This window comes from Rhinoderma darwinii, chromosome 10 (assembly GCF_050947455.1).
Source record: "Rhinoderma darwinii isolate aRhiDar2 chromosome 10, aRhiDar2.hap1, whole genome shotgun sequence".
Lineage (NCBI taxonomy): Eukaryota > Metazoa > Chordata > Amphibia > Anura > Rhinodermatidae > Rhinoderma > Rhinoderma darwinii.
In genome coordinates, this window is record NC_134696.1 from 18,214,483 (window position 1) to 18,240,806 (window position 26,324).

A 26,324-nucleotide genomic window follows, 5' to 3' on the forward strand; every position below is an offset into this window, starting at 1 on the left:
CTATTGTTTTATTATGATTAATGTTTTCCTCTGTTACATTTATCAGCAGTGTAGTACCACCCATATACTCTGGATGTCACTGTTGCTAATACAATTCATATTTATTCCGTTTCCAGCACACAGGATAGGTATAGGCTATCGGACATTACTGCAACGTGGATACGGCCGGGTTCACACAGGGTTGTAGCGGCGCAGTTCTTAGAATGCACTTACTGAAGCCAGCAGAATGATATGAAAGGATATGGAGCTTTTCCCTTGATAAGGCAGTGATGAACCATTTTTAGTATAGTGCACCATTTCCCTATACTCCCTACACCTATGCCCGGGGCCCTGCTGCCGCCACAAGAGGTCCAATCTGTACACAATTGTACATGGCTCCTATTAAGGTCCATAGAAGCTGTATACTATATGTGGATCAGACCTCTACGGGCAACCATGGGGAAATGGGGCAACAATGCTTGGTACTAAAGGAAAAAAATTGTCCTGCTATTGCACCGCATCGTATATTATACAGTACTTTGATATCTGAATTTTTATGAACGCCAAAAATGTCCTCCCATTGTCCTCTAACATACTATTTATTTAGAAAAAATTCCAAAAACATTTAACTGCACCTGCAAAAAAATGTAATTGCCATTTTCATGTCTAAATCAAAAACCTCTAATGCAATGCAACATTTTATTTGATCGTATTAAGCGACCATGAAGGAAAAAAAAGAAAAGAAAATATAACAAGCATGCAATCAGAGATGATACTTGGCAATATACTCTATACAATGCATTGAGTATTTTGACAAAAAGTTTAAAAAGCCCCCTTTATATAACCAAAGAAGCAGACGACATTTTGAGGGATGAGCCAATGTTTAGTGTTTGACCTGACAATTCACTTAGATCATGTACCTCATGGATATTAATGGGGCTCTCTGCTTTAGAGAATCTCTACTTGTTAGAAGATTCCCTTGACAATAAGCTGATCACAAAGTGTCTCCCTGCTGGGACCCCCAGCGATCAGCTGTAATCTGTGGGGAAAGTGGGCAGTAAGTGTTCAATTTTTCTGAAGCACCTCCACAGGGGAAATGAAGTATTACACTGTGCCCATTCACATGAATATGTTGTCTGTGTAATGCAGGACAGGACAGCTCCTCCAGAGCGTGAGATGTTCTTTGTAACCGCTCTCCACTCTGGCCAAGAGATGAGGATTCTGAATAGGGGAACCCCTCTATTAACTCAGAATTCCCTTATAGGGGATATGGAAATTGGTTTTTAAACTGGACAACCTCTTTAACAGGATATGCCCTTCTCAGACATTTATGTCATATCCACCTCTGGGACACACGTCTATCTCTAGAATGGGGCCCCCTTACCCGGGTCCTACCTTCTGTCGCTGGGCTCCTTCCACTGTTTCGAGGTGGCCAGAAACACTTCCGCGCGTTTTGCGTTGCTGTTTCCCATCTCTCTTAGAAGTGAACGGTAGTTCTGGAAACAGCCGTCTCTGTGCTATGCTGTTTCCATATCTCCCATTCAGGGTGCCCCGTTGTAGAGATAGATGCTGGTCCCAGACGTGGGACCCACATCCATCGGACATGATTGTGGATATGCGATATATGTCTGAGATGGGAATACCCCTTTAAGTCTGGCCTCATGTGCATAAGTCATCATGAGTGTTTCTTCTATGAGGTCAGTAGCCAGCTCAAGCACCTGGTCTTATATTGTTATGGCAGAGGCCCTCGAATGACCCATAGCAAACTAATCAAGATTTACTTGATCATTCAAGGACATGCAGTTGGAAATGCCCCATATTGATCTACATTTAAGTCAAGGGTGGTCTAAAGCAACCACGAGGCTCAACTCTAGAATGGTAATGTTGTTCCCTGCAGTGACATCACATAATGTGAGATGCTGAACTACTAACCACTTGGTCTACCTATAGTGTGAGGTCACTTTCAGACTGTGCTTTATGAGTTCGAGATTTGACTGTCCAGATGACATCAAGTTCACCACCAAACTAGACTCTAACCTTATGAAGCAAACTCATACCATGTTGATGGGCTTTGAAACTTCCTTCACATGAACTTCGACTCATCCCTCAAAAAGGTTGCCTCCATCGTGTACAAGTGGCAGGTGCTATTTAAAAGGATATTCCGGTTTCCACAAAAAGTATATTTTTCCATTCCTGAGACTCCCACAGTCGTCCTCAGTTGAGTAGATCTTGGTACTAACCGAAGAGTGGTGACCCTTTTTGGAGCTGCTTAGGTTTTGCCCATAACTCATAAAACCTAACAATCCCATGTAATTGTCTGAGTGTCTCCTCCATTCAATCTCACTATTGTCACTTAGTTCGGTTTTCTGAGTTACCTACAAACCCAAGCAGTGCTGACGTTGTCCCAGCTCTTTGGTGAGTCCTAGAACCTGTTGAGGACACTATGAATGTCATGCAAAACACAGGCTTCCCAATCATTTCTACAAATAACCCCACCAAAAGTATAGATGATTCTTGTAGTAACTGGAATATCCCTTTAATTAAATATCCCACAGGTCTTGCAGTATTATGAGGACCCTGATCGATCTGGAAGGTATGTTCTACTTAGGTAATACAGGCAGAATGTTACATACATGGTTGAGAGAAAAGTGCAAACCCCAGTTTTCTGGGAAGGCAGAAACAGGCACCTTCTGCTGGTTCCTGCCACCACTTTCTAAGCATGCCCAGTGATGGTTCTATAAGGTCCCATGGACGGAGTCATGCAAGTCTACTGTTGGCATACCCATGTGCTACTGCAAAAAAGTTCTGGATCAGAAAATGCAATAGAATGAATTCTATTGTTTCTGCATTGAATGGATGTGTATCTTGCAGACAGCTCTCGGCTGCGGCCCCATGCAAGCAAGCACAAAGCAACGGGTTAGGAACGCAAGAGAGAATCTTGACTTGCAAAAACTAAACTCACCCTTTTGAACAGTCTATGGTCCACCAGAGGGCTTTAGATAGCAAAACAATAGCAGACAGCTATTAGCAAAAGGCGCATAACTGAAAGAGAACTCATATATAGATAGATCTTGGACAGACATTTGTGTGCATTATTTTATTTATCGGTTATCAGTCATTTCCCGATTCCAGAATATCACATGTTACATCATGCAGTAGTGAAGGATACACAAGATGGTTATTTTCCAAGTTTAGACGTTCAATTGTTGATATGAGCATAGAACAAACACTGCAATTATCAATGATGAGGTAATAAAGGTACATGACATCATATCTTTCATCAAGTGAACTGGTCTGCTACCCATAGGCGGCTATTCTGTAGACTAAAATTATACTCACCTCAATGGATCCAGCCTATCAGCAAACTAGGAAGAGGTGACATCACTGAACCATAAAACATTCCTGAACCTTCTCATGGTCAAAGGTTCCAGTGATGTCACTGCTTCCTGGTCAACAAGCAAAGGTTGTTGGTTTAGCCCAAAAATATGTCTGCCACCACCACAATGATGACCTTTTTAAGATTATCCAGTATTTTTGAAACAGTGTGGCTAGTTTATTGGAAGAAGTAAGAGAAAAAAAAGTGACATTTCAGTTTCCTTGACTTTCAAAGTTAGTAAAAAGGCAATTTTACCCTATATATATTGATATTTTATCTTAATTTTCCACAAGTTAACAGCTTTGCTTTGTCAGGATACCCTATGATAGCAGCAGTGACATAGGAATAGAAGTCATATCTGTAACCAGGTCTATCTGGAACAGGGGGGGGGGGGGCGGTGTGAACCCCTCCCTATTCTACCTTCCTGCCTTACTATCAGGTGGTGGTGCAACCAGTAGGGGGCTTAGTAAGGGGCTGCACTTATTATTGGTGCCTCTGTTCTGTGGTGGCATCTCCATGATCAGTTGTAGAAGGGTGACCATAGCATAGGTACATGTCTTACTGACACTGTTGGCTGGTCTTTGGACCCCCTAAACTGTGCAAATGAGATAATCATTAAACCAGTTAGAAATGTTTCAACATGCCATGAAGTGTCCTCTGTGTCTTCCATGGGGATGACCCCCAAGCCAGGTGGTGATATTATGCGGTGGAATTGATCTATGTATGGTCAGCATAAGACTACGGGTGAATAAAACATACAATGCAGGATATTCTTAGATAAAACAATAAAACCAGAGGAATATCAGGTGGCAAAACAAAACTCTGTCCCATTCCCAGGGAAATTTCATTCCAAATTGAAATGGGGGGGGCGCTGTTGTATTGTTGTCTATAGAAAGTATTACCAGTGATGAAAAGTGGTACTACAAGTTTCCAAATTTAATAAACCACAACAATTGAAGGAAACATTCTGGGGAACTAGCATATCCCTCATTGTAATTAGAGAGAATACATCTGCTCTATAGAAGTGAATAAATCAGTTTCCTTATGGGATAATAGCTTCCCTATAATATATCAGGAACCGTGTGGTATATTCATCACCAGTAGATACAGACTATTGTAAGATTCCACCTCTTGCTATTTGCAGTCCAGGCAGTACATGCATAAACCGTACTATAGATCCTCACACTCAAACTTCAGTCAAAGAATAGAATCCCATATACACATACAGAATGTCAATGCAAGGTCTATGCTGCACTTGGCACCTACTGTCAATACTCTTCAATGAGAACATTGTACGCCAATATATTACTTACATTGTACTGATTCGGAGTTACATACTGTATTATACTCCAGAGCTGCACTCACTATTCTGCTGGTGGAGTCACTGTATACATACATTACATTACTTATCCTGTACTGATCCTGAGTTACTGCCTGTATTATATTCCAGAGCTGCACTCACTATTCTGCTGGTGGAGTCACTGTGTACATACATTACATTACTTATCCTGTACTGATCCTGAGTTACATCCTGTATTATACTCCAGAGCTGCAGTCACTATTCTGCTGGTGGAGTCACTGTGTACATACATTACATTATTTATCCTGTACTGATCCTGAGTTACATCCTGTATTATGCTCCAGAGCTGCAGTCACTATTCTGCTGGTGGAGTCACTGTGTACATACATTACATTACTTATTCTGTACTGATCCTGAGTTACATCCAGTATTATACTCCAGAGCTGCAGTCACTATTCTGCTGGGGGAGTCACTGTGTACATACATTACATTACTTATCCTGTACTGATCCTGAGTTACATCCTGTATTATGCTCCAGAGCTGCAGTCACTATTCTGCTGGTGGAGTCACTGTGTACATACATTACATTACTTATACTGTACTAATCATGCAGCCTGTATTATGCTCCAGAGCTGCACTCACTATTCAGATGGTGGAGTCACTATGTACATACATTACTTATCTTGTACTGATCCAGAGTTACAGCCTGTATTATACGCCAGAGCTGGTCACTATTTTGCTGGTTGTTACTGGAAATAGTTTGTCATTAAATACACCCCTAGCAGTTTAACTAAGCTATAATGCAGGGAGGCAATTAGTTCTTCCTACATCAGATGACTGCATGGTGCCTGTCGTATAGACTACACTTCCCAGAATGCAAATCATCACAGCAACCTCTATGCAGACACTGAACCAGAAGTGAATGGTGGGATAATTCACCTTTGAAGCATGCAGCATAGTGAGTGCATCTCTCCATTATAATACAGGATATAACCCAGGATCAGAACAGGATAGGTAATGTATGTACACAGTGACTCCACCAGCAGAATAGTGAGTGCAGCTCTGGAGTATAATACAGTATGTAACTCAGGATTAGTACAGGATAAGTAATGTAATGTATGTACGCAGTGACTCCACCAGCAGAATAGTGAGTGCAGCTCTGAAGTATAATACAGGATGTAACTCAGGATCAGTACAGGATAAGTAATGTAATGTATGTACACAGTGACTCCACCAGCAGAATAGTGAGTTCAGCTCTGGAGTATAATACAGGATGTAACTCAGGATCAGTACAGGATATGTAATGTATGTACGCAGTGACTCCACCGGAAAAATAGTGAGTGCAGATCTGGGGTATAATACAGGATGTAACTCAGGATTAGTGCAGGATAAGTAATGTAATGTATGTACACAGTGACACCACCAGCAGAATAGTGAGTGCAGCTCTGGAGTATAATACAGGATGTAACTCAGGATCATTACAGGATAAGTAATGTAATGTATGTACACAGTGACTCCACCAGCAGAATAGTGAGTGCAGCTCTGGAGTATAATACAGGCTGTAACTCAGGATCAGTACAGGATAAGTAATGTCATGTATGTACACAGTGATTCCACCAGCAGAATGGTGAGTGCAGCTCTGGAGTATAATACACGATGTAACTCAGGATCAGTACAGGATAAGTAATGTAATGTATGTACACATTGACTCCACCAGCAGAATAGTGAGTGCAGCTCTGGAGTATAATACAGGATGTAACTCAGGATCAGTACAGGATAAGTAATGTATGTACACAGTGACTCCACCAGCAGAATAGTGAGTGCAGCTCTGGAGTATAATACAGGATGTAACTCGGGATCAGTACAGGATAAGTAATGTAATGTATGTACACATTGACTCCACCAGCAGAATAGTGAGTGCAGCTCTGGAGTATAATACAGGCTGTAACTCAGGATCAGTACAGGATAAGTAATGTAATGTATGTACACAGTGACTCCACCAGCAGAATAGTGAGTGCAGCTCTGGAGTATAATACAGGATGTAACCCAGGATCAGTACAGGATAAGTAATGTAATGTATGTACACAGTGACTCCACCAGCAGAATAGTGACTGCAGCTCTGGAGTATAATACAGGCTGTAACTCAGGATCAGTACAGGATAAGTAATGTAATGTATGTACACAGTGACTCCACCAGCAGAATAGTGAGTGCAGCTCTGGAGTATAATACAGGATGTAACCCAGGATCAGTACAGGATAAGTAATGTAATGTATGTACACAGTGACTCCACCAGCAGAATGGTGAGTGCAGCTCTGGAGTTTAATACAGGCTATAATTCATGATTAGTATAATATAAGTAATGCAAAGTATTTTCAAAGTTGCTCAACTTTTTATGTAAACTAATTCTATATGAAAAGTGGTATAGGAAGGGGGACTTTCCCTTTAAGGGTAGAACCTCAATAATAATAATAATAATAATAATAATAATAATAATAATAATAATAATGATGCTACATCTTGTGCCCTGGTGATTCAGTAGCTGCTCATGATGTCCATACTGAACCTTTTTGCAGGCCATATTCAAATAATAGTCCAACTCTAGAGGTTCCAGTCTATACATTCAATGATATACAGCAGCTCAGAGGGGCACAAACTTCAATTAAACAAACTTGCATCCCATGAATGTTGGAGGCCTAGAGAGACTTTTTCACATTTTTTTTGAGACAGTGTGACAAGAGAATCCCTGTATCCCTGTATATAGCTTCTTATCCAGTGTCATCAGCAGCCGTCACCCCCTTTATATTCAAGCAGTGCTGCTCCTTTATGCGGCAATAAATCTGCTTTGTCTTTTGTCTATTGGTTTTCCGACATGGTCATTAAAATAATGACAGCCCCTCCATCCTCCGAGCGCTTCACTGAAATATCCACCTATCATTTCAATTATTTGCAATGTACCCCCCCCCCCTCTTCCTGGTATCATTCTCCTGCATCACATCATTTAAATCCTACTGTTCTCCTGCCGCCCGCATGAAACATCCAGAGTTACCTTGTCTTTACGAGCAGTTGCTCATATTTACAGCTGGTTTACTGGGATAGAGGCGGATGATTACTCTGGGGATTTTATCTGCAAGAGTCATTTACCAAGTGCGGCAGCTAACTATTTCAAGTTCATGAATAAATGCTGCGGATAAAAGAGCCTTTCCCCCCCGAAATAACCAAAAATCCCCAGTAAATACCAGTCATTGAGCCGCGCTCTACTGTCAAGTTGTTTGAAATGTTTAGCTATTTCAAAGTTTTATCTGATCTGGGAAAGTTGGGTGACAATCAACAAGCTCACTGTAACTGCTCTTACAAGGACTGGGAAAGTTGGGTAACAATCAACAAGCTCGCCATAATTGCTTTCATAAGGACTGGGAAAGCTGGGTGACAACCAACATGTTCGCCATAACTGTTCTTATAAGGACTGGGAAAGCTGGGTGATAACCAATAAGCTCGCCATAACTTCCTACAAGGACTGGGAAAGCTGGGTGACAACCAACATCTTCGCGATAACTGTTCTCATAAGGACTGGGAAAGCTGGGTGACAACCAATAAGCTCGCCATAACTTCCTACAAGGACTGGGAAAGCTGGGTGACAACCAACATCTTCGCGATAACTGTTCTCATAAGGACTGGGAAAGCGGGGTGACAACCAACATGTTCGCCATTACTTCTCTCATAAGGACTGGGAAAGTTGGGTAACAATCAACAAGCTTACCATAATTGTTTTCATAAGGACTGGGAAAGCTGGGTGACAACCAATAAGCTCGCCATGACTATTCCTACAAGGACTGGGAAAGCTGGGTGACAACCAACATGTTCGCCATAACTGTTCTTATAAGGACTGGGAAAGCGGGGTGACAACCAACATGTTCGCAGAGGAAACAACTGAAGATTTTTATTTTAAAGGGAAATGCTCCTTAAGTAAATTCATCCTCTTTCAAGACTGGCATTATAAGAAACCGTCTTCATTAATATGACAAATGGCTGGCCCTTTCCTTTAGTATATGAGCATTTTTATCAGACCACCCATCACCCAGGCAATAGCGACATAGCAGGGGGCATAAATACCCACAAGGCACCCTAGGCAGCTCCCTATGGCCCTTTAGATATATAGAACTAGAGCATTATCCCTATCAACATCAACCACAAATAATGACCTTATAGCAGATCCCTATATCTATATATATGATGTATACATCACTTATGCTCTGACAGCAGCACGCTAACCATTATGACAAGGTGTCATGGCGGCGGGGCCCAAGTGGTGGCCTGTAATTATGAATATAATGGCACGTTCAGTCTGTACTGCGGAAATATCATACCTGTGACGGCAGCGACGTAAAAACCTCATAATCTTCCGAGCAGCTTGGTCTTGCTTTTTCGTCAGGAGACTGCTTCTGTAGTAAAAAACGGCCGATTAAAGGACAATTCAGACAGATTATTCAGATGGACGGAGAAATAGCTCGTGTGATGACCGTTTTTTTTAAACCGTTTTGAGACCAAAGAAAAAAGTATTGAATCGACTAGAAAGGTGTCTACATTTATGTACGTGACACATTTTCAGTTTAGTTTTTTCCCACTATGGTAAATTTAGCAAATAAACAGTAATGGTGTATTTAAATTGGCATTTCACAATTCGCATGTTTACATATCTATATCTATATATCTGAAACAGTTCTTTTTGCCAGATGTAGCAGAGGTGAGTTAGTAATTTGGCGCAATTCATGGGGATATTATTGATATGATGTTTTTGTCTGTGACTTTACATAGGACTGCAGGTAAAAACGACTGCATTCTACTCGTAGTTAAATGTCATACCCAGCTCTGCTACATATATATATACATATATACATATATGCTGCATATCTTATACATACACAGCACCTCGCACACAACTATACATCAAGTATTTTTCACCTAAGTTTCTGTTGCACAAGTGAAGCCGTCCGACGCTTTTGTCGCATTCGCCCGCATTCTTTGTAGCTCCTGTAGTACTGCTGGATGAGCACCGCGGCGCGCCGACTCTGCTGGAACTTCTTCTGCTCGTAGTAGCTTCTGAATTTGCTCTGGATGAGGATTGCAGCTTGGGTCATCTTTTTATAAAGTGCATACTGTGCGGGAAGAAGAGAAGAGGAAATATGAGCAAACATAAGTTTACAAGTGATAAGAATTTCATCAGCCATTGTTTTTTGGGGAAAAGTTGGGTGACAAGTCATATGGCTGCAACTATCACCCAGCTTTCCCAGAAAGCGCAAATCTGCCTAGTTATGTAGCAATACATTCCCTCCTCCTGTATCAATGATTAATTAGGCAGGTTTGCCATTCAGGACTCTAGGAAAGCTCGGTGATAGCCATGTTGATTAACACCCATTTTTGTTAGATACAGATATAACTATGGCTGCAATTATAGCTCCCATAGGGTTATCACCCAGCTTTCCCAGAAAGCGCAAATCTGTCTAGTAATGCAGCAATACATTCCCTCCTCCTGTATCAGAGATTACATAGAAAGGTTTGTCATTCAGGACTATAGGAAAGATGGGTGATGGCCATATTGATTTACACCCATCTTTCTTAGATACAGATATAACTATGGCTGCAATTATAGCTCCCACAAGGTTATCACCCAGCTTTCCCTGAAAGTGCAAACCTGCCTAGTTATGTAGCAATACATTCCCTCCCCCTGTATCAGAGGTTATATAGGCAGGCATGTTAGCATATTGATTGACACCCAACTTTTCTACATACAGATATAACAGCTGATTGCAAATGTAACAACTTGACAGAAGAGAACGGCTCAAGAACTTTTATTTAGTTGAGAATTTTGGGGATTTGGAGGGATACAATGCACTAGATTACATGACACAAGATACAAGATCATCATAAAGTTTCCCGGCACTGGGATTTAATGGACATATATTGTACAGCTCATAATATTTGCCGCAATAACCTTGGATAGTTAGGGCTTGAGAGGGAAATTAGGCCTCCATTTAGTTACGCTGGCCAATTAACAATCAGTAATGAAGATTAATAAAACCATAAATAGTCTATTACAAGCCAATCTGTGTGTCAGGGCCATCAAGTGTTTGATGTTCACGGCATAGCAGCGGGACTCGGCACTAACCCATCTGTCACACTGTGGACATCGCACGTCCCCTAACAATACTGGATATTTATCAGTGGAAAATAGCCGCTCATCGAAAGTTATTTGAGCCAAAGGTCAGATGTAAAAATAATTCTTCAAACACGTCGGAAAGAGATCTGTAGATTAACCTGGGCCTGTGAATGAGGAGTTGAATGAGGTGATGAAATTCAGGGACCACGTTCTGACTGCTGATCTCTATTGTGAGGATTTTTTTAAAGGGGAAATGCACCTTTAATCTACAAGAGGCTCTGATATAGATAGTCAAAGCACTTGCCTCAATGCAAAAAAATCTGTACCATGGCCCCTCAACCATATACCATTTATACAGTAGTATTGTTTTCCTTTTTTTTTTTTACAAAAGGTCTTTGGGTCCCAGGTTGCTAAGCCGATTACTCTCCCAGTCAGTGCATAAAGCAAAAAGCGCTTTGAATGAGTCTAGAGGCAATGATATAAACCCTCTTGGCCCTTCTGTCTGCACTGGAAAGGGTGGAGTGTATTATTTGGATAAGCCCCTTGCTCAGCCCTTTGGTTAGAAAACCAGTGTGGGACAAATACACCCTCTAATTTATTTTTATTAGGGCATCTTACATGTGACCCACTATAAAAGGATTTGTCTTTGCAAAAAAAGCCCTTTAAATGTGTTCTCCAGTGTGGACAACCTCTGTCCTGTCAGCAACGCCTGCCTGTAGGAGAACGGCTTAGTAAACACGCTTTTGTTTTGTACTGATGCTTAAAAATTTAGTATTTTACAGGGCTCAATGATACGCCAGATCTTCCAGTAAGGGTCCTGATTCAAAGAGGACAAACCATTTAAAACTATAAGGAAAAAATTTCTTACTACACTTGAAGTATGTAGGAAAAAAGGTTCAAATATTCAATACTGAATAATAACTTGCCCAAGCTCCCATAGGATCAGAGGGTGAAATGATAAGAAATAGTGAGAGTGGATAAAATACTATTGGATTAAAGTTAACACAGATAACTAAGATCATTACACCAAGAAGAACACATTTATCTGCCCAATTCCTATTGACAAATCATTTCTCAAGTTGCCCACTAGATGAATATTGGTGAATTGATTGTACTCTAAAGGCTGGCGTTCTCCCATTTTATCCTGTTACAAGGGAAATAATAATGAGATCTCATTACCTTCAAGGCTATCCATGTAAGCTTTGGGGAGAATGAAATAGGATTGTTAGTAAGAAAAAGGAAAAACAATGGAAATTTTTTTTTAAATAATTTGGTTCATCTTTAATTATTTGAGGACTTATTAAGCAAAGAGCAACAAATAGAAAACAATGTTACTGAGCGTCAATAAATGGCAGTTTTCACTGAAATGACCGACTCTGACAATACTTTAATTATCTGAACATAATTAAATCCAGTCGTTTAATGTGCTCAGCCGGTGATAGGGACTTCTCATTACAGTGAATCATCTTACTGATCTCTAGCCTTTGATAGCGGGGAGGCAGCTCATTGGCGTTGATGTGTAATAACGGCGCTCTTCAGCCAGTCTCGTTTTCTGCTTGGCTGATGTTTATTGCGCTCGTAAAACTTTAATGTCCATTCCCATTTAGCAATTTTTATTGAATTTGCAACAAAGTAAAATAGGCGTTCAACACATTGTGTGTGGCTGTTCCTCTGAATTAATTTCATATCAAGCCATAGAAAATCTCCACTGCGTGCACGGAACATTTACTTTCAGATACTACTCGGCATCCGGACAATTTAACTTCTGTCTCAACTTTAAATATCGTCTTGGATGTTGCAAGAGTTAATGGGCTTCTATGACATGTCATAAACGGAGGTCTCGGGGCTAGAACAATCTGGGGCTGGTGCTGAACATCAATGTAAATGAGCGGTGAAATGAATGGGATCATGGGAGACTTTTAGCGACAGGTTTTAAAAGTTTCTTAAAGGGCTTGTCCTAATAGGATAACATCTTCTTAGAATGAAGCTGCCCCGGTGATCAGCTGATTACTGTTGGTCTGGTTTCTCTAACCTTTGGCCGAAGGGGGCGCTACCATATTGCCGCCCATTTCATATTACATACCGTCTATTAAAATGAGTCCTTTCTGTCCGATAGAGGACGGTCCCGAACAGGGGACCCCTCTCTGACATCTTCATACCCTAATAGGGCATATGGAAAGGGGTTGTTTATATGGGACCTCTTTAACTTTCATTTGGATCAATTGAGAATAATGTGCGGCCACTTTCCTTTGATATTTTGCACTGGCTAGATCTCAGGATTGAGGGGCTCCAGTGACAGGACATAGAATAAAATTATTTTGGGGTTGATTTCTTTAAAGGGATTTGATATTGATGGTCTATCCTTAGGATGGGATCCCCACCGATCACTTTTTCTGGTTCCCCCAATTGGCACAGGTGCTCTAATATAAAAGAAGCCACCCCTGGTGACAAGTTCCCCTTAAATGACATGTAATCTGTAGCTCTCTTGTTTTCTGTTTGCGATTTTATTAATTGGTCATTTGATCCATAGCGTCATATTTTTACTTGATATTGAATAGATTCATTAATGAGGCCCAGGTTGGATGGACACCACTTCATCATTGACTCCAGCTCTGCTGCATTGCTTAATGGGGGTCTAAAGGTAGTCTTAAAATCCTCCATACTTTACACTGCATCTCTGCTTGTTCAACAACCAACTAAACCACCAGTGAGATAACAGGCAGCTATGCGCAGGAAAAAAAAAAAAAGGGTTTTGTATTATATTAAGGTTCAATTAGATATAAAATTGCCCTCTGGGCCACTTGATGCCATAGACGTGAGCTGGAAATTATCATTGATGATTGTCTCTTTTCAGACCTCTCGGCTTGGATTGGAGTGTGATCTATTTTTGGAGCATTTGATTAATCAGTAACTCGAAGCCGTTCAAGCGTTTCCGAAGCGAACGTGTTGATGAGACAAAAACTCTGCACGAAGCACAAGAGACCAACACGACCGCCATCGTTCTCAACAAAGACGGCGGCAAATGGGAACGTATCCCGAATTAGCATGAATCAGTATGAAGAGTCATTGTGTTATTTTCAGTCTCTCTCTTTCATTGCCAGCACTCCAGGGGTAACAAAAAAATAATAATCTATCGGCGCCACATTTAGCAATTCATGAAGATAAACCGTCAGCCTTATTGCCGATGCTATTTTAAGTTTCTTTTTTACTTTTTTTTTGCTCCAAAATTAGACAAATGTATTTGACTCGCAGTGAATGAAAACAGAAAAGATAATTTGTAATTACTGGTATATAAAACATAATTATAATCTTGTCATGGGGACTCTTTCTATAGACTGTTGTCAAGGAGGTGCTTGTGGGATAGCAGGGAACTTGCCATAAAAGATTGGTCTTACAACTCCCTAATACGGTCCTGGTTAAAGTAGACCTCCACCTTAACGTTGACTCTGGAGTCAGTAAATCTTCATGACCTAATTTACTTTTTTCCCCTATTCCTGTTCATTATCACTGTCATGCCGAAACCAAATCACCAGATTCCACATGGAAACCGTCAACAAGCAGGCATCTCCACCATGAAGGAAACAATCAGCAAGTATGTAGTCAGGTCGTATTATTATTATAATTATATTTTGTAAGAATACGCTGGCAGCTTTTTCATTAAAGGGCTTTTCCAGTATTAAAAAAAACATGGCTGAAATACCAGATACAACCCGCGGCCAGGTGTGGCACTGTTTTTGGAAGAAATCAGCAATGTGTTTCTTATCCTGCACACTTCCTTTAAGTAATGAACAATTAAATAGTCTGATTAACATATAACATATAAAATATACATGGAGTGAGTATGTATCGAGGTGTATTTAAGTATTGAGTATGAGGAGTATTGAGCTAATCAGAATCACAGCTCGTGCAGAGATGGACACCAAAATACCCGGATTATCTAGTTTTACATACAAAAAGACTAACTGTTGCATAATTAAAAATTTCTGCCACTTTCTAATAAACTTTGCGTTTCAATTACTCACCATTTTCAAGATCTCTGCTTGCGGTCAGTGAGGGTGGCCATTCCTATTTACTTCCAGAAGCTGAAAACCTATCCTGACCCTAATGCCCTGATCACACAGAGTTTTTTGCAGGCAGAAAAAATCTGCCCCAGAATTCCTTCAGGAATTTTGAGGTAGAATTTTGACCTGCCTGCGCTTTTTTGCTGTTGTTTTCGTGGCGTTTTCCGCCCGCGGCCATCGAAGTCTATGCAAGGAGCGCGGGCAAAAAACGCAGTGAAAATCACTTGGAAACAAGCACCGTGGGTTTTTTCTGCCTCGCATTGATTTCAATGGAGGTAAGAGTCAGAAACCGCGGGAAGAAAGGACATACCGCTTTTTTTCCCCACGAGCGGTGAAAAGCCGCTCGGGAAAAACGCCTCTGCCTCCTATTAAAATCAATGGGGCGCCATTTCGGACATTTTTTGAAGCTGATTCCGACGCAGTTTCCGTTTCAAAATCCGCGCCAAAAAACTCAGTATGAACAGGGCCTAATACTTCTCCCAGCTGGGCGTTTGATACAATTGTATCCAGTCTAGTCAATCCTTTGTAAGATAAACTAGATTGTATACAATTGTACCAAACTCCCAGTGGCGTAGCTATAGGGGTCGCAGCGGTCGCAGTTGCGACCGGGCCCCTAAGCCTGGGGGGCCCACGGGCCCCCGTTGCCATACAGCATTTTTTGTAAAAAAATCTTCTGTGCCGTGAAGCCGGCACTTCCGGGTTACGGTCACATGGTACACTTAGTGTACCATGTGACCGTGTTGTCACGTGACACGGCTTCCAGACAGAGCAGAAGAGTAGGTGCGGAGGACTCCAGGTAAGCTGCAGTGTAATGTGATGTATTGTGTTGTAACGTTATGTATTGTAATGTAATGTATGTGATGCCTTGTAATGTATTGTGTTGTATGCGGTGGAGATGGGGGGAGCGTTAAATCACAGCCCCCCCCCCCTCCTCCACCGCAAACTGCACAATACAGTATAGTACACATGAGTGTATGAGAGCGGGGCTGCGGCTGTGTAATACAGTCACTGCCCCGCTCCTGAGTCCTAACATGTGCGCGCCGTCAGGATGATGTGATGCGGCCGGCGCTGCACTAATGAGCGTCGGCACTGAAGACAGAACATGGCGGGCGCGCTACAAAACACCCCCATGTTCTGTCCTCATTGCCTGAACCGCCGCTCATTAGTGCAGCGCCGGCCGCATCTCCACATGCTGACCGCGCGCACACTTATATCAGGAGCGGGGCAATGACTGTATTACACAGCTGCAGCCCCGCTCTATAACGGCGGAGATCAGAGAAACCGCTCATCTCCGCCGTTATTCCCCTGAATGCTGCGATCACAGCTGACTGCAGCATTCAGGGGAAAGTGAGAAGGGGGGATGCCCCTGGATCGCGTCACAGGGAATTCCTGTGATGCGATTAAGGGACATACCATATATGGGCAGACAGCCCAGGGTCTGTTGAAGGACCCCCAGGGCTGTCCTACCATATTTCCTGTTGTTAGGGCATACTGAGGTATGTCCTAACAACTGCCTGTGTACTATCCGTACACAGGCTAATGTACTGGCGTATAGCTATAGGCCAGTACATTGAAGTTTAAAAATAAAATAATGTTAAATAAAAAAAATACACATACACTTTTTTACAATAAACATTAAAATAAGTCTCAATACATAAAACATACACATACTCGGTATTGGCGCGCCCGTAATAACCTGCACAACAATTTTTTTGCATCATTTATGATGTGTACTCTGTAAAAAAATAAAATAAAAATTGCTTTCTATCACTTAGGCCCCATTCACACGACTGTGCCCGCAATCAGGGCCCGCGATTGCAGGCACGGCCGGTCGCCGACTGCCACCCGCATTTTCGGGCCGTGCTCCCATACAAAGTATGGGAGAACGACCCGCAAAATGCAAAAGGACGGACATGTTCCATAATTTTCGGAACATTTCTACGGCACGGACACCCATCCGTAGCGCTACGGAAATGTGTCTGCGCTCAATGAAAGTGAATGGAGGTTATTTACGGTCGTGCGCATGGGGCCTAATTGTGAGGCACAAGGTGCGATGATGAACCTCCATGTGCCTCACATTAATAGTAATTAACCCCATCATGTACCTTACACATTAACCCATTATGACTGAGAAACATGATGAGGTTAATTACTATTAGTGTGAGGCACATTCAAAATTCATCATCACACCTCGTGCCTCACATCAGAAAATGGAAGAACTTTTTTTTATTTTTTATTACTGTTGGCAAAGTAAACAAAGTATCGGTATCGAAGTCCAAATTTTGGTATCGTGACATCCCTACACTGTGGGTCGCGTCCGCCTGGGGGTTCGTGAGTCACTCACCGAGGTCCCGGTTCCAATCAATGCTGGAGCAAGGAGCTGACATCTCCATGATCCAGCATTCCCTGTGCCGTGAGCGGCTCGACGCAGGCAGGCGGGATGTAGCGACATCATCGTGCCTGCCTGCGCTGAGTCACTCATAGTACACACCGGAGGAGGCGAAGGATCCTCCACTCGACGTGGGAACGGGGATAGGTAAGTAATTATGCACATATGGGGGCATTATACTGTATGGGGGGGCTGATATTGGGGGCAGCTATGGGAGCATTAACTGTGTGGGGGCAGCTATGGGAGCATTAACTGTGTGGGGGCATTATACTACGGGGGCTGTTGGGCAAGGCGTCTGGGCATAGGAGCGCGCAGGGGTCTGATGATGATGGTGGTGCTGGGGAGGGGTAGGGGGGCCCAAGCTGAATTCCTGCACCCGGGCCCATGAGCCTTTAGCTACGCCCCTGCAAACTCCCATCTGTAAGAAGTATTAGGTCATGATGAGTTGGATGTAAACATGAATGGTTCTATTCACTGACAAATTCAATGCAAAGTTTATTGGACAGTTGCAGAACTTTTCGCTATACAATGACGTGATAATTATAGGTCGCTGCTTTTGTTGCCATCTTGTTATTCTGCAGCACGACGCTTCTTTCTAGATACATCTTGTTTTCTGCTCCTTGCGTTGATCTCGGACATTTCTGACACGGCGGCTTTTAAATTGAACAATAAAGAAGAAAGCAATTCCGTGTTCCCGCTGTTTGTTGGTATTACCTGTTTGTACTTTCTATAGCAGCGTTGTATGACGGCCGCAGCCACGTCCTGCTGTTCCCTCAGTGGACGTCCCTAAGAAGACAGTAGAAGAGTAAGTACAGGGGCCCGCGGAACTGGCGGCGTCATCAGTGCAGAGACGTAAACATCCCCCCTCCCCCGCTATTATAAACGTTCTCTTGAAAACATTACAAGATATTTTGCGGGTTGATTTTCCTGTAGGAAGAATTTCTATGATTGTATATTTACATTGTCGAACAAGTGAAATTCTTAGACTATAGTGATAATGGCTGGCACGGCCACTGAAAGACGGAATCGTTTTTCTTTTCCATGATTTCTGCTTGCTGTCAGTGAATGTAAACTTTCTTAATAAGGCCGTGTGCACACGGCTGTATAACGATCCTTGAGTATGGATCTGCAATAAGGATCTCATAAAAATCTATGAGCCCCAACTCTATAATCATGTGCCACTAGTTTTCTATGTGGCTTGCTCCATCGTATGTCGTAGTGCAGAGGTATTTTCCCGTAGCTGTAGGAAAAATACAGCGCTGCATGAGGTCACCGTATGGTGGAACGTTTGCAGAGCCGTAGGGACTTGGTATGAGGCCGTACATTAAGAAGGCTAAATACCTGTCCTGATGTGGTCCTAGTTTTACAAAGCTTAGGATTTCGTTACAATGTATCAGCCCAAGTAATCCTGTAAACACCATGCAGATCTATCCTGACCTGAACTCCAGGCTGATAGCTCTTTTCTAGTAATTCATTGTAACAAACTCTCAGCTGTGCAAGTGGGGCTAAGTCTGGATGAATTTCAGCCTCTAAATATAAATAAGAATGTTCCCATTCACTGACAGCAAACAGATATTTTGATAATGGTGAAACAGATGAGACGAACCTTATACTTCCTGAACACCGTCTGGACGAGTTTGGCCGCCTCGTAGAGTTCTCTCTGTTCATGGTCGGACAGGGTCAGCTGGGCAAATTCATTTTCCACCTTCTCATTGGTGGACGCACTGAGAAATTCTGACCAATCAGCAGCAGAGGGCAGGCTGGGCTTTTCAAAGGTTGTTTCACTCATGGGGGAACACGCAGGACTCAAGCTGGTGTTGGATGAAGGAGTCAGTGGTTCATTGTAGAGCGACCTGTGCGAGACCAGGATTATAGATCATAGGAAGGCAATGACCTCAACTAAAATGAATGAAGCCACTTGTAATAGTCATACCGGTATAACCTAGGCATTTTCTGTATATAATTATATATGTACAGCTGGTATAAGGTATACATCTTCTTGTATATAGTGATATGGAGCATGCTGGTATAACCTGGGCATCTTCTGTATATAATTATATATGTACAGCTGGTATAAGTTATACATCTTCTTGTATATAGTGATATGGAGCATGCTGGTATAACCTGGGTATCTTCTGTATATAATTATATATGTACAGCTGGTATAAGTTATACATCTTCTTGTATATAGTGATATGGAGCATGCTGGTATAACCTGGGCATCTTCTGTATATAATTATATATGTACAGCTGGTATAAGTTATACATCTTCTTGTATATAGTGATATGGAGCGTGCTGGTATAACCTGGGCATCTTCTGTATATAATTATATATGTACAGCTGGTATAAGTTATACATCTTCTTGTATGTAGTGATATGGAGCACGCTGGTATAACCTGGGTATCTTCTGTATATAATTATATATGTACAGCTGGTATAAGTTATACATCTTCTTGTATATAGTGATATGGAGCATGCTGGTATAACCCGGGTATCTTCTGTATATAATTATATATGTACAGCTGGTATAAGTTATACATCTTCCTGTATATAGTGATATGGAGCATGCTGGTATAACCTGGGTATCTTCTGTATATATTATATATGTACAGCTGGTATAAGTTATACATCTTCTTGTATATAGTGATATGGAGCATGCTGGTATAACCTGGGTATCTTCTGTATATAATTATATATGTACAGCTGGTATAAGTTATACATCTTCTTGTATATAGTGATATGGAGAATGCTGGTGTAACCTGGGTATCTTCTGTATATAATTATATATGTGCAGCTGGTATAAGTTATACATCTTCTTGTATGTAGTGATATGGGGAATGCTGGTATAACCTGGGTATATTCTGTATATAATTATATATGTACAGCTGGTATAACTTATACATCTTCTTGTATATAGTGATATGGAGCATGCTGGTATAACCTGGGTATCTCCTGTATATAATTATATATGTACAGCTGGTATAACTTATACATCTTCTTGTATATAGTGATATGGAGCATGCTGGTATAACCTGGGCATCTTCTGTATATAATTATATATGTACAGCTGGTATAAGTTATACATCTTCTTGTATGTAGTGATATGGAGCATGCTGGTATAACCTGGGTATCTTCTGTATATATTATATATGTACAGCTGGTATAAGTTATACATCTTCTTGTATATAGTGATATGGAGCATGCTGGTATAACCTGGGCATCTTCTGTATATAATTATATATGTACAGCTGGTATAAGTTATACATCTTCTTGTATGTAGTGATATGAAGCATGCTGGTATAACCTGGGTATCTTCTGTATATAATTATATATGTGCAGCTGGTATAAGTTATACATCTTCTTGTATGTAGTGATATGGAGCATGCTGGTATAACCTGGGTATCTCCTGTATATAATTATATATGTACAGCTGGTATAAGTTATACATCTTCTTGTATGTAGTGATATGGAGCATGCTGGTATAACCTGGGTATCTTCTGTATATATTATATATGTACAGCTGGTATAAGTTATACATCTTCTTGTATATAGTGATATGGAGCATGCTGGTATAACCTGGGTATCTTCTGTATATAATTATATATGTACAGCTGGTATAAGTTATACATCTTCTTGTATATAGTGATATGGAGCATGCTGGTGTAACCTGGGTATCTTCTGTATATAATTATATATGTGCAGCTGGTATAAGTTATACATCTTCTTGTATATAGCGATATGGGGCATGCTGGTATAACCTGGGTATCTTCTGTATATAATTATATATGTACAGCTGGTATAAGTTATACATCTTCTTGTATATAGTGATATGGAGCATGCTGGTATAACCTGGGTATAATCTGTATATAATTCTATATGTACAGCTGGTATAAGTTATATATCTTCTTGTATATAGTGATATGGAGCATGCTGGTATAACCTGGGTGTCTCCTGTATATAATTATATATGTACAGCTGGGTATAAGTTATACATCTTCTTGTATATAGTGATATGGAGCATGCTGGTATAACCTGGGTATCTTCTGTATATAATTATATATGTACAGCTGGTATAAGTTATACATCTTCTTGTATATAGTGATATGGAGCATGCTGGTATAACCTGGGTATCTCCTGTATATAATTATATATGTACAGCTGGTATAAGTTATGTTATACATCTTCTTGTATATAGTGATATGGAGCATGCTGGTATAACCTGGGTATCTTCTGTATATAATTATATATGTACAGCTGGTATAAGTTATACATCTTCTTGTATATAGTGATATGGAGCATGCTGGTATAACCTGGGTATCTCCTGTATATAATTATATATGTACAGCTGGTATAAGTTATACATCTTCTTGTATATAGTGATATGGAGCATGCTGGTATAACCTGGGTATCTTCTGTATATAATTATATATGTACAGCTGGTATAAGTTATACATCTTCTTGTATATAGTGATATGGAGCATGCTGGTATACCCTGGGTATCTCCTGTATATAATTATATATGTACAGCTGGTATAAGTTATACATCTTCTTGTATATAGTGATATGGAGCATGCTGGTATAACCTGAGTATCTTCTAGTATATAATTATATATGTACAGCTGGTATAAGTTATACACCTTCTTGTATATAGTGATATGGAGCATGCTGGTATAACCTGAGTATCTTCTAGTATATAATTATATATGTACAGCTGGTATAAGTTATACACCTTCTTGTATATAGTGATATGGAGCATGCTGGTATAACCTGGGTATCTTCTGTATATAATTATATGTGTACAGCTGGTATAAGTTATACATCTTCTTGTATATAGTGATATTGACCTCTCTACCAGTTTGATAGATTCACAATGTAATAACATACCGTATCTGTGCAGCGCTAGGTAAGTGATCAACATCAGCAAGATAACTGGCCAGCCAGCTCATGGTGGTGCTAAACGCTGCGGTGTCTGCCCTTTCTGCCAATGGAGATTCCATGGGTACAAAATTCTCCCGCTTGATCCGGTCAGGTGTAGCTTCAATGATCTGTTCTGCCAGATTCATCATATTCACCTGAGTTAAAGACAAGGGAAAATCTTCTGATTGGAGTCTACATTATCTGCAGGGAGGGATAAGCTAATAAAAGTATAGAGACATTCTGTGACTTAGTGCACTGTATACATTGTGAGGATATAGGGCATATACTTATCCTACTGACACAATCATTAGAAGCTGTGCCCCTTGAGCTGTGCCCCGGTGCTGAAGTCGCAGACCAGTTTTATTACCAATCAATACCCAGCACTGCAGTGCACTAAATACTAGAGCTGAGGACATGCCCCGTTACTGCAGAAGTAGATTCTATATAGTACCCTGTATAGGACCCCAATCAGTTTACATGTACAAGAGAAATGAAAAAGATGCCCAAACAACCCCCAAAAACATTTTATCCAGGAATGAATACCCCATTCTCCCCACTGACATGCCACCATGCCCATTATTGTGGAAGGAGTGATAGCTCTTCTCTTCTGGCACCAGTTATTCCATTGGAGTAGGGGGAAGAGGAGTCAATATGGGTTGTGAAGATTTCAGCCCTGTTCACACAGCGTGTACTTGACGTGCCGATAAACTCGTAAAAAAACACATGATTTAAGGTTCCCATTGACATCAATAATAAATCGCGCCATTAGTGCATATGACGCGTTTCTTTTACCCGTGCATGGTTAAAAAACGCGCTGCATAACAAAAGAAGTGCCAGGGCAATTCTTTGGCCGTGAAAGTGACAAAAACTTGTCTAATTCCCATAGTCAATGGGAGTCCTAATTATGTGGCAAAAAAAGTGCTGAAAGCGCGCACAAAACACGTACAATAATGCGCAGAAAACGTGCCTAATTCCGAGTTAATGGGAGTCCTAACGCGAAAAAAAAAAAAGAAGCCAAAAGCGTACACAAAACATGTAAAAAAAGCAATGAAAACACGTAAAAAATGCCTAGAGTTTAAAAAGCGATGTACAAAAATGCTAGCGTTTTTTTAATATGTTTATACTTCGTTTTTTATGAGCGCCGTGTGTACAAGGCCTTAAAGGAACACCAATAAAAACTGATACATTGTGTTATGCCTACTGCAGCAACTACAGCGGCGGTGCATGACTTCTATAAAGGGAGGTAAGAACGTTTCCACAGGCAGCACCCGTCCCTGACTGTAGGTGGCAGTATTTTAGTAGATGTGCAGTCCATCACAAAATTTGCCCACCTTCAATTTTGGGTGATTTCTATTATTTTTATTAGAAGCATTCTGGCTATTAGGTAACAGCAACTGGTGTTCTTTCTACAGAACAGCAGAATCTGGCTGCACTAAAACAGCCAGAGTCTGCAGACAAAATTTTGCCAAAATTTTGCCACAGTTTTCCTGGGACAATCCCAGTTATGAAAGGGCTGATTCTAAGGGAATTGCTATTTGTGCAGGTATCTCAGGCTCACCTACGTCTTTAATATGGCACAGAGTTCCATTAGTAGGAAACAAGTTTTAATACGGTTCCTCGCTGTATAATGAATGTGGTGATTTTCATAATTGCCCATTAGCGCCTGGCTCCAATGCTCTGCCCGGGAGAGGCAGTAATCTACTCTATGCCCGCGCCATCTCACTAAAACTTTCCTATTTGACGTATTTAGCAAGAAAAATGAAACATCTCTGAGCAGCTGAATGTTCCCCTGACATGAATAGCAGCGATTTATTTACTGTAAAGTTATGAAGTGGCGCTATGGAAGACGCTGGCATAAAGAAGGCATTCATCACCGAGGCCCGGCCACTGTCTCAGGAGGAGATAATGAACTCCAATGATCAATCTGCAGCCACTCGGAAGAAGCCGCTGCCAGTTTTAACATCAGTCCCTGCAAGTACTGATCGAACGATGGCAACTGGGAGTTTGACCTCTGCCGGAATCTACATCCAGGGCGGTCGCACTTTGCGGCCGGATGAGACCACAAATGAATATACCCATAACAGTCTCTAAATCAGTTGATTTAAAGGGGTTGTCCACTTTGGACAATCCCGTTTTGTTGGGAAGGTCCCTCGCAATCAACTGTAATCTTTATGGGAATCTAGTGCTCAATTTCCCTGCAGCGCCACCACTGGGAAAATAAAGCATTATGTGGTGCCTATTGAATTCAATGGGTCTCAGACTTGTTGGGTCCTCCAGACAGTGAGATGCTCTTTGAGGCCACATTTCTCTACGGGTGATAGATGGACAGAGAACCTCCCTCTATTAACTCAGAATTTTCTAATAGGATATTTACTAAACAAGACAACCCCTTCAAGAAAACTAAATTTAAGAAGGAATAGAGGTCTTGGACTACCTCCTCATCCATCTCTCATTCATCATTCTTACCCATTCCCCCTTCTCTTATGACTTCCCCTCCGAGCTTTCCTGTCTGATGACCTAGCAGAGGCATCTATAGAGAAGAGGGGCCTGGTGACAAAATTTACAATGAGATCTCATACATGTGGACCCACTGCTTGTTCACCTGCCCCACAGTCCATCCTTTGTAGGAGAGAAGGTTGGTGGACGCCCTCTATGGTCTAGATTCCCCCCCTCTTGTTTGATCATGGTACAAAACTGTATATGGGGCAACCTGAGCTGGGCCCCTTTCCATAGGCAGCCTCCATGTATACCTTGTTTGCCATGGATCTCCAGCCCATGGCCTTCACCGTGTGCCACATTTCTGCTCTCCAGAGAAGTCATTTTCATTTTTGATGGCAAATTTACTGCTCCGAAGGTTTTCCACCCTTGTCAGGAACATAAGACTGAGAAGTGGTGGCAAACCAAAAGAAACTCAACCACTCTACGGGTCAGATGGGCTTTTTTACAAGTACTTCATGTACAGGCAGCTGCCACATACCTGAAGGTCATCCATGTGTTGTAAGCAGTCATCATTCTCCATGTTTTCTCTAAAAGACAGTAGATCGGCATCCACCATTTCCCTCTCAGACATCATTAAAACGCTCATCTGTTCCCTCTGGCATAGTCTATGCCCCACGATATCCTTCCCCAGTCCGGTGGCCTTCGATGTTCCTGTGACCTGTCCCAAGTAGAGCTCCTTCTGGTTCCATTTCATTGCTGATGTAGCTCTGTATCCGGAGGTATCTGGAGTGCGCTGAGGAAGATCTCTGGTGAAGTGGCGCATTTCTTCACCGTGGGTAGATTCGGATATTGGCTGCTTGGAGCTGGAGCTTTGCTTCCTGATAGTTGGCTGCTCCAGACTTAGAGCGGTAGCAATGACCTTCTCCTGCCTAACCTGGAAGTATTCAGGGTTTAACTTGTGTTTTTTAGCAGCTGGGTAATCTTTAGGGTTTTCACTACTGTAGTAATTGGAGGGCTCTGATCTTGGTCTTCTCAATTCTGTAATAAATGAACAAAAATTACTAAATATCTATCTATCTATCTATCTATCTATCTATCTATCTATCTATCTATCTATCTATCTATCTATCTATCTATCTAGCTGTCTCATATCTATCTATCTATCTATCTATCTATCTATCTATCTATCTATCTATCTAGCTGTCTCATATCTATCTATCTATCTATCTATCTATCTATCTATCTATCTATCTATCTATCTATCTATCTATCTATCTATCTATCTATCTATCATAACTGCTTTATATTTTCCATTTACGTTACTACTACCCATAAACTCTACGGATATTGTTCTGTGGACTTGGTACAGTCATGCCACCCATAAATTTGTTATATATTGCTGATCCTTTATGAGTGGAAGCATTTACTAAATCACAAATAGAAAAGTAACACTGGGTGATAACCCTTGTGGTTGTCCTACAGGTGGCTGCCCAGCTTTCCTAGGAACCGATATAACGAAAAAATCTGACTTTTTAAGAACTTAACAGAAGAAGACAACACCTGTCCATAAGTCCTGCCCGGTGCCCCCCTGAGCCATAGCAGTGAGGCACTAAGTAATAGTGCCTCCTGCTCTGGAAGAACCGGCCCATCCATGTATTACATGACTTGTAATACTACATTTCCCCAGCAGAGGCCGCTGCAGGAGAT

At 41.4% G+C, this 26,324-nt stretch overlaps 1 protein-coding gene across 8 annotated transcripts in view; it reads right to left on the reverse strand.

Moving 5' to 3' along the window:
* The window catches only part of CAMTA1 (calmodulin binding transcription activator 1), a 1,213,376-nt gene that overhangs the window by 20,761 nt on the left and 1,166,291 nt on the right, over window positions 1-26,324 (reverse strand). For 5 of the 8 annotated variants that reach the window (XM_075839423.1, XM_075839421.1, XM_075839424.1 and 2 more), the window contains 8 exons: window positions 25,156-25,655; window positions 22,146-22,333; window positions 18,867-19,113; window positions 17,975-18,046; window positions 11,990-12,010; window positions 9,616-9,809; window positions 9,021-9,095; window positions 2,942-2,972 (listed from right to left, as the gene is read on the reverse strand). In XM_075839423.1, the coding sequence (XP_075695538.1) occupies window positions 2,942-2,972; window positions 9,021-9,095; window positions 9,616-9,809; window positions 11,990-12,010; window positions 17,975-18,046; window positions 18,867-19,113; window positions 22,146-22,333; window positions 25,156-25,655 (1,328 nt within the window). The remainder of the gene's footprint in view (window positions 1-2,941; window positions 2,973-9,020; window positions 9,096-9,615; window positions 9,810-11,989; window positions 12,011-17,974; window positions 18,047-18,866; window positions 19,114-22,145; window positions 22,334-25,155; window positions 25,656-26,324) is intronic. The other 3 variants (XM_075839426.1, XM_075839427.1, XM_075839422.1) reach the window with 2 other exon arrangements.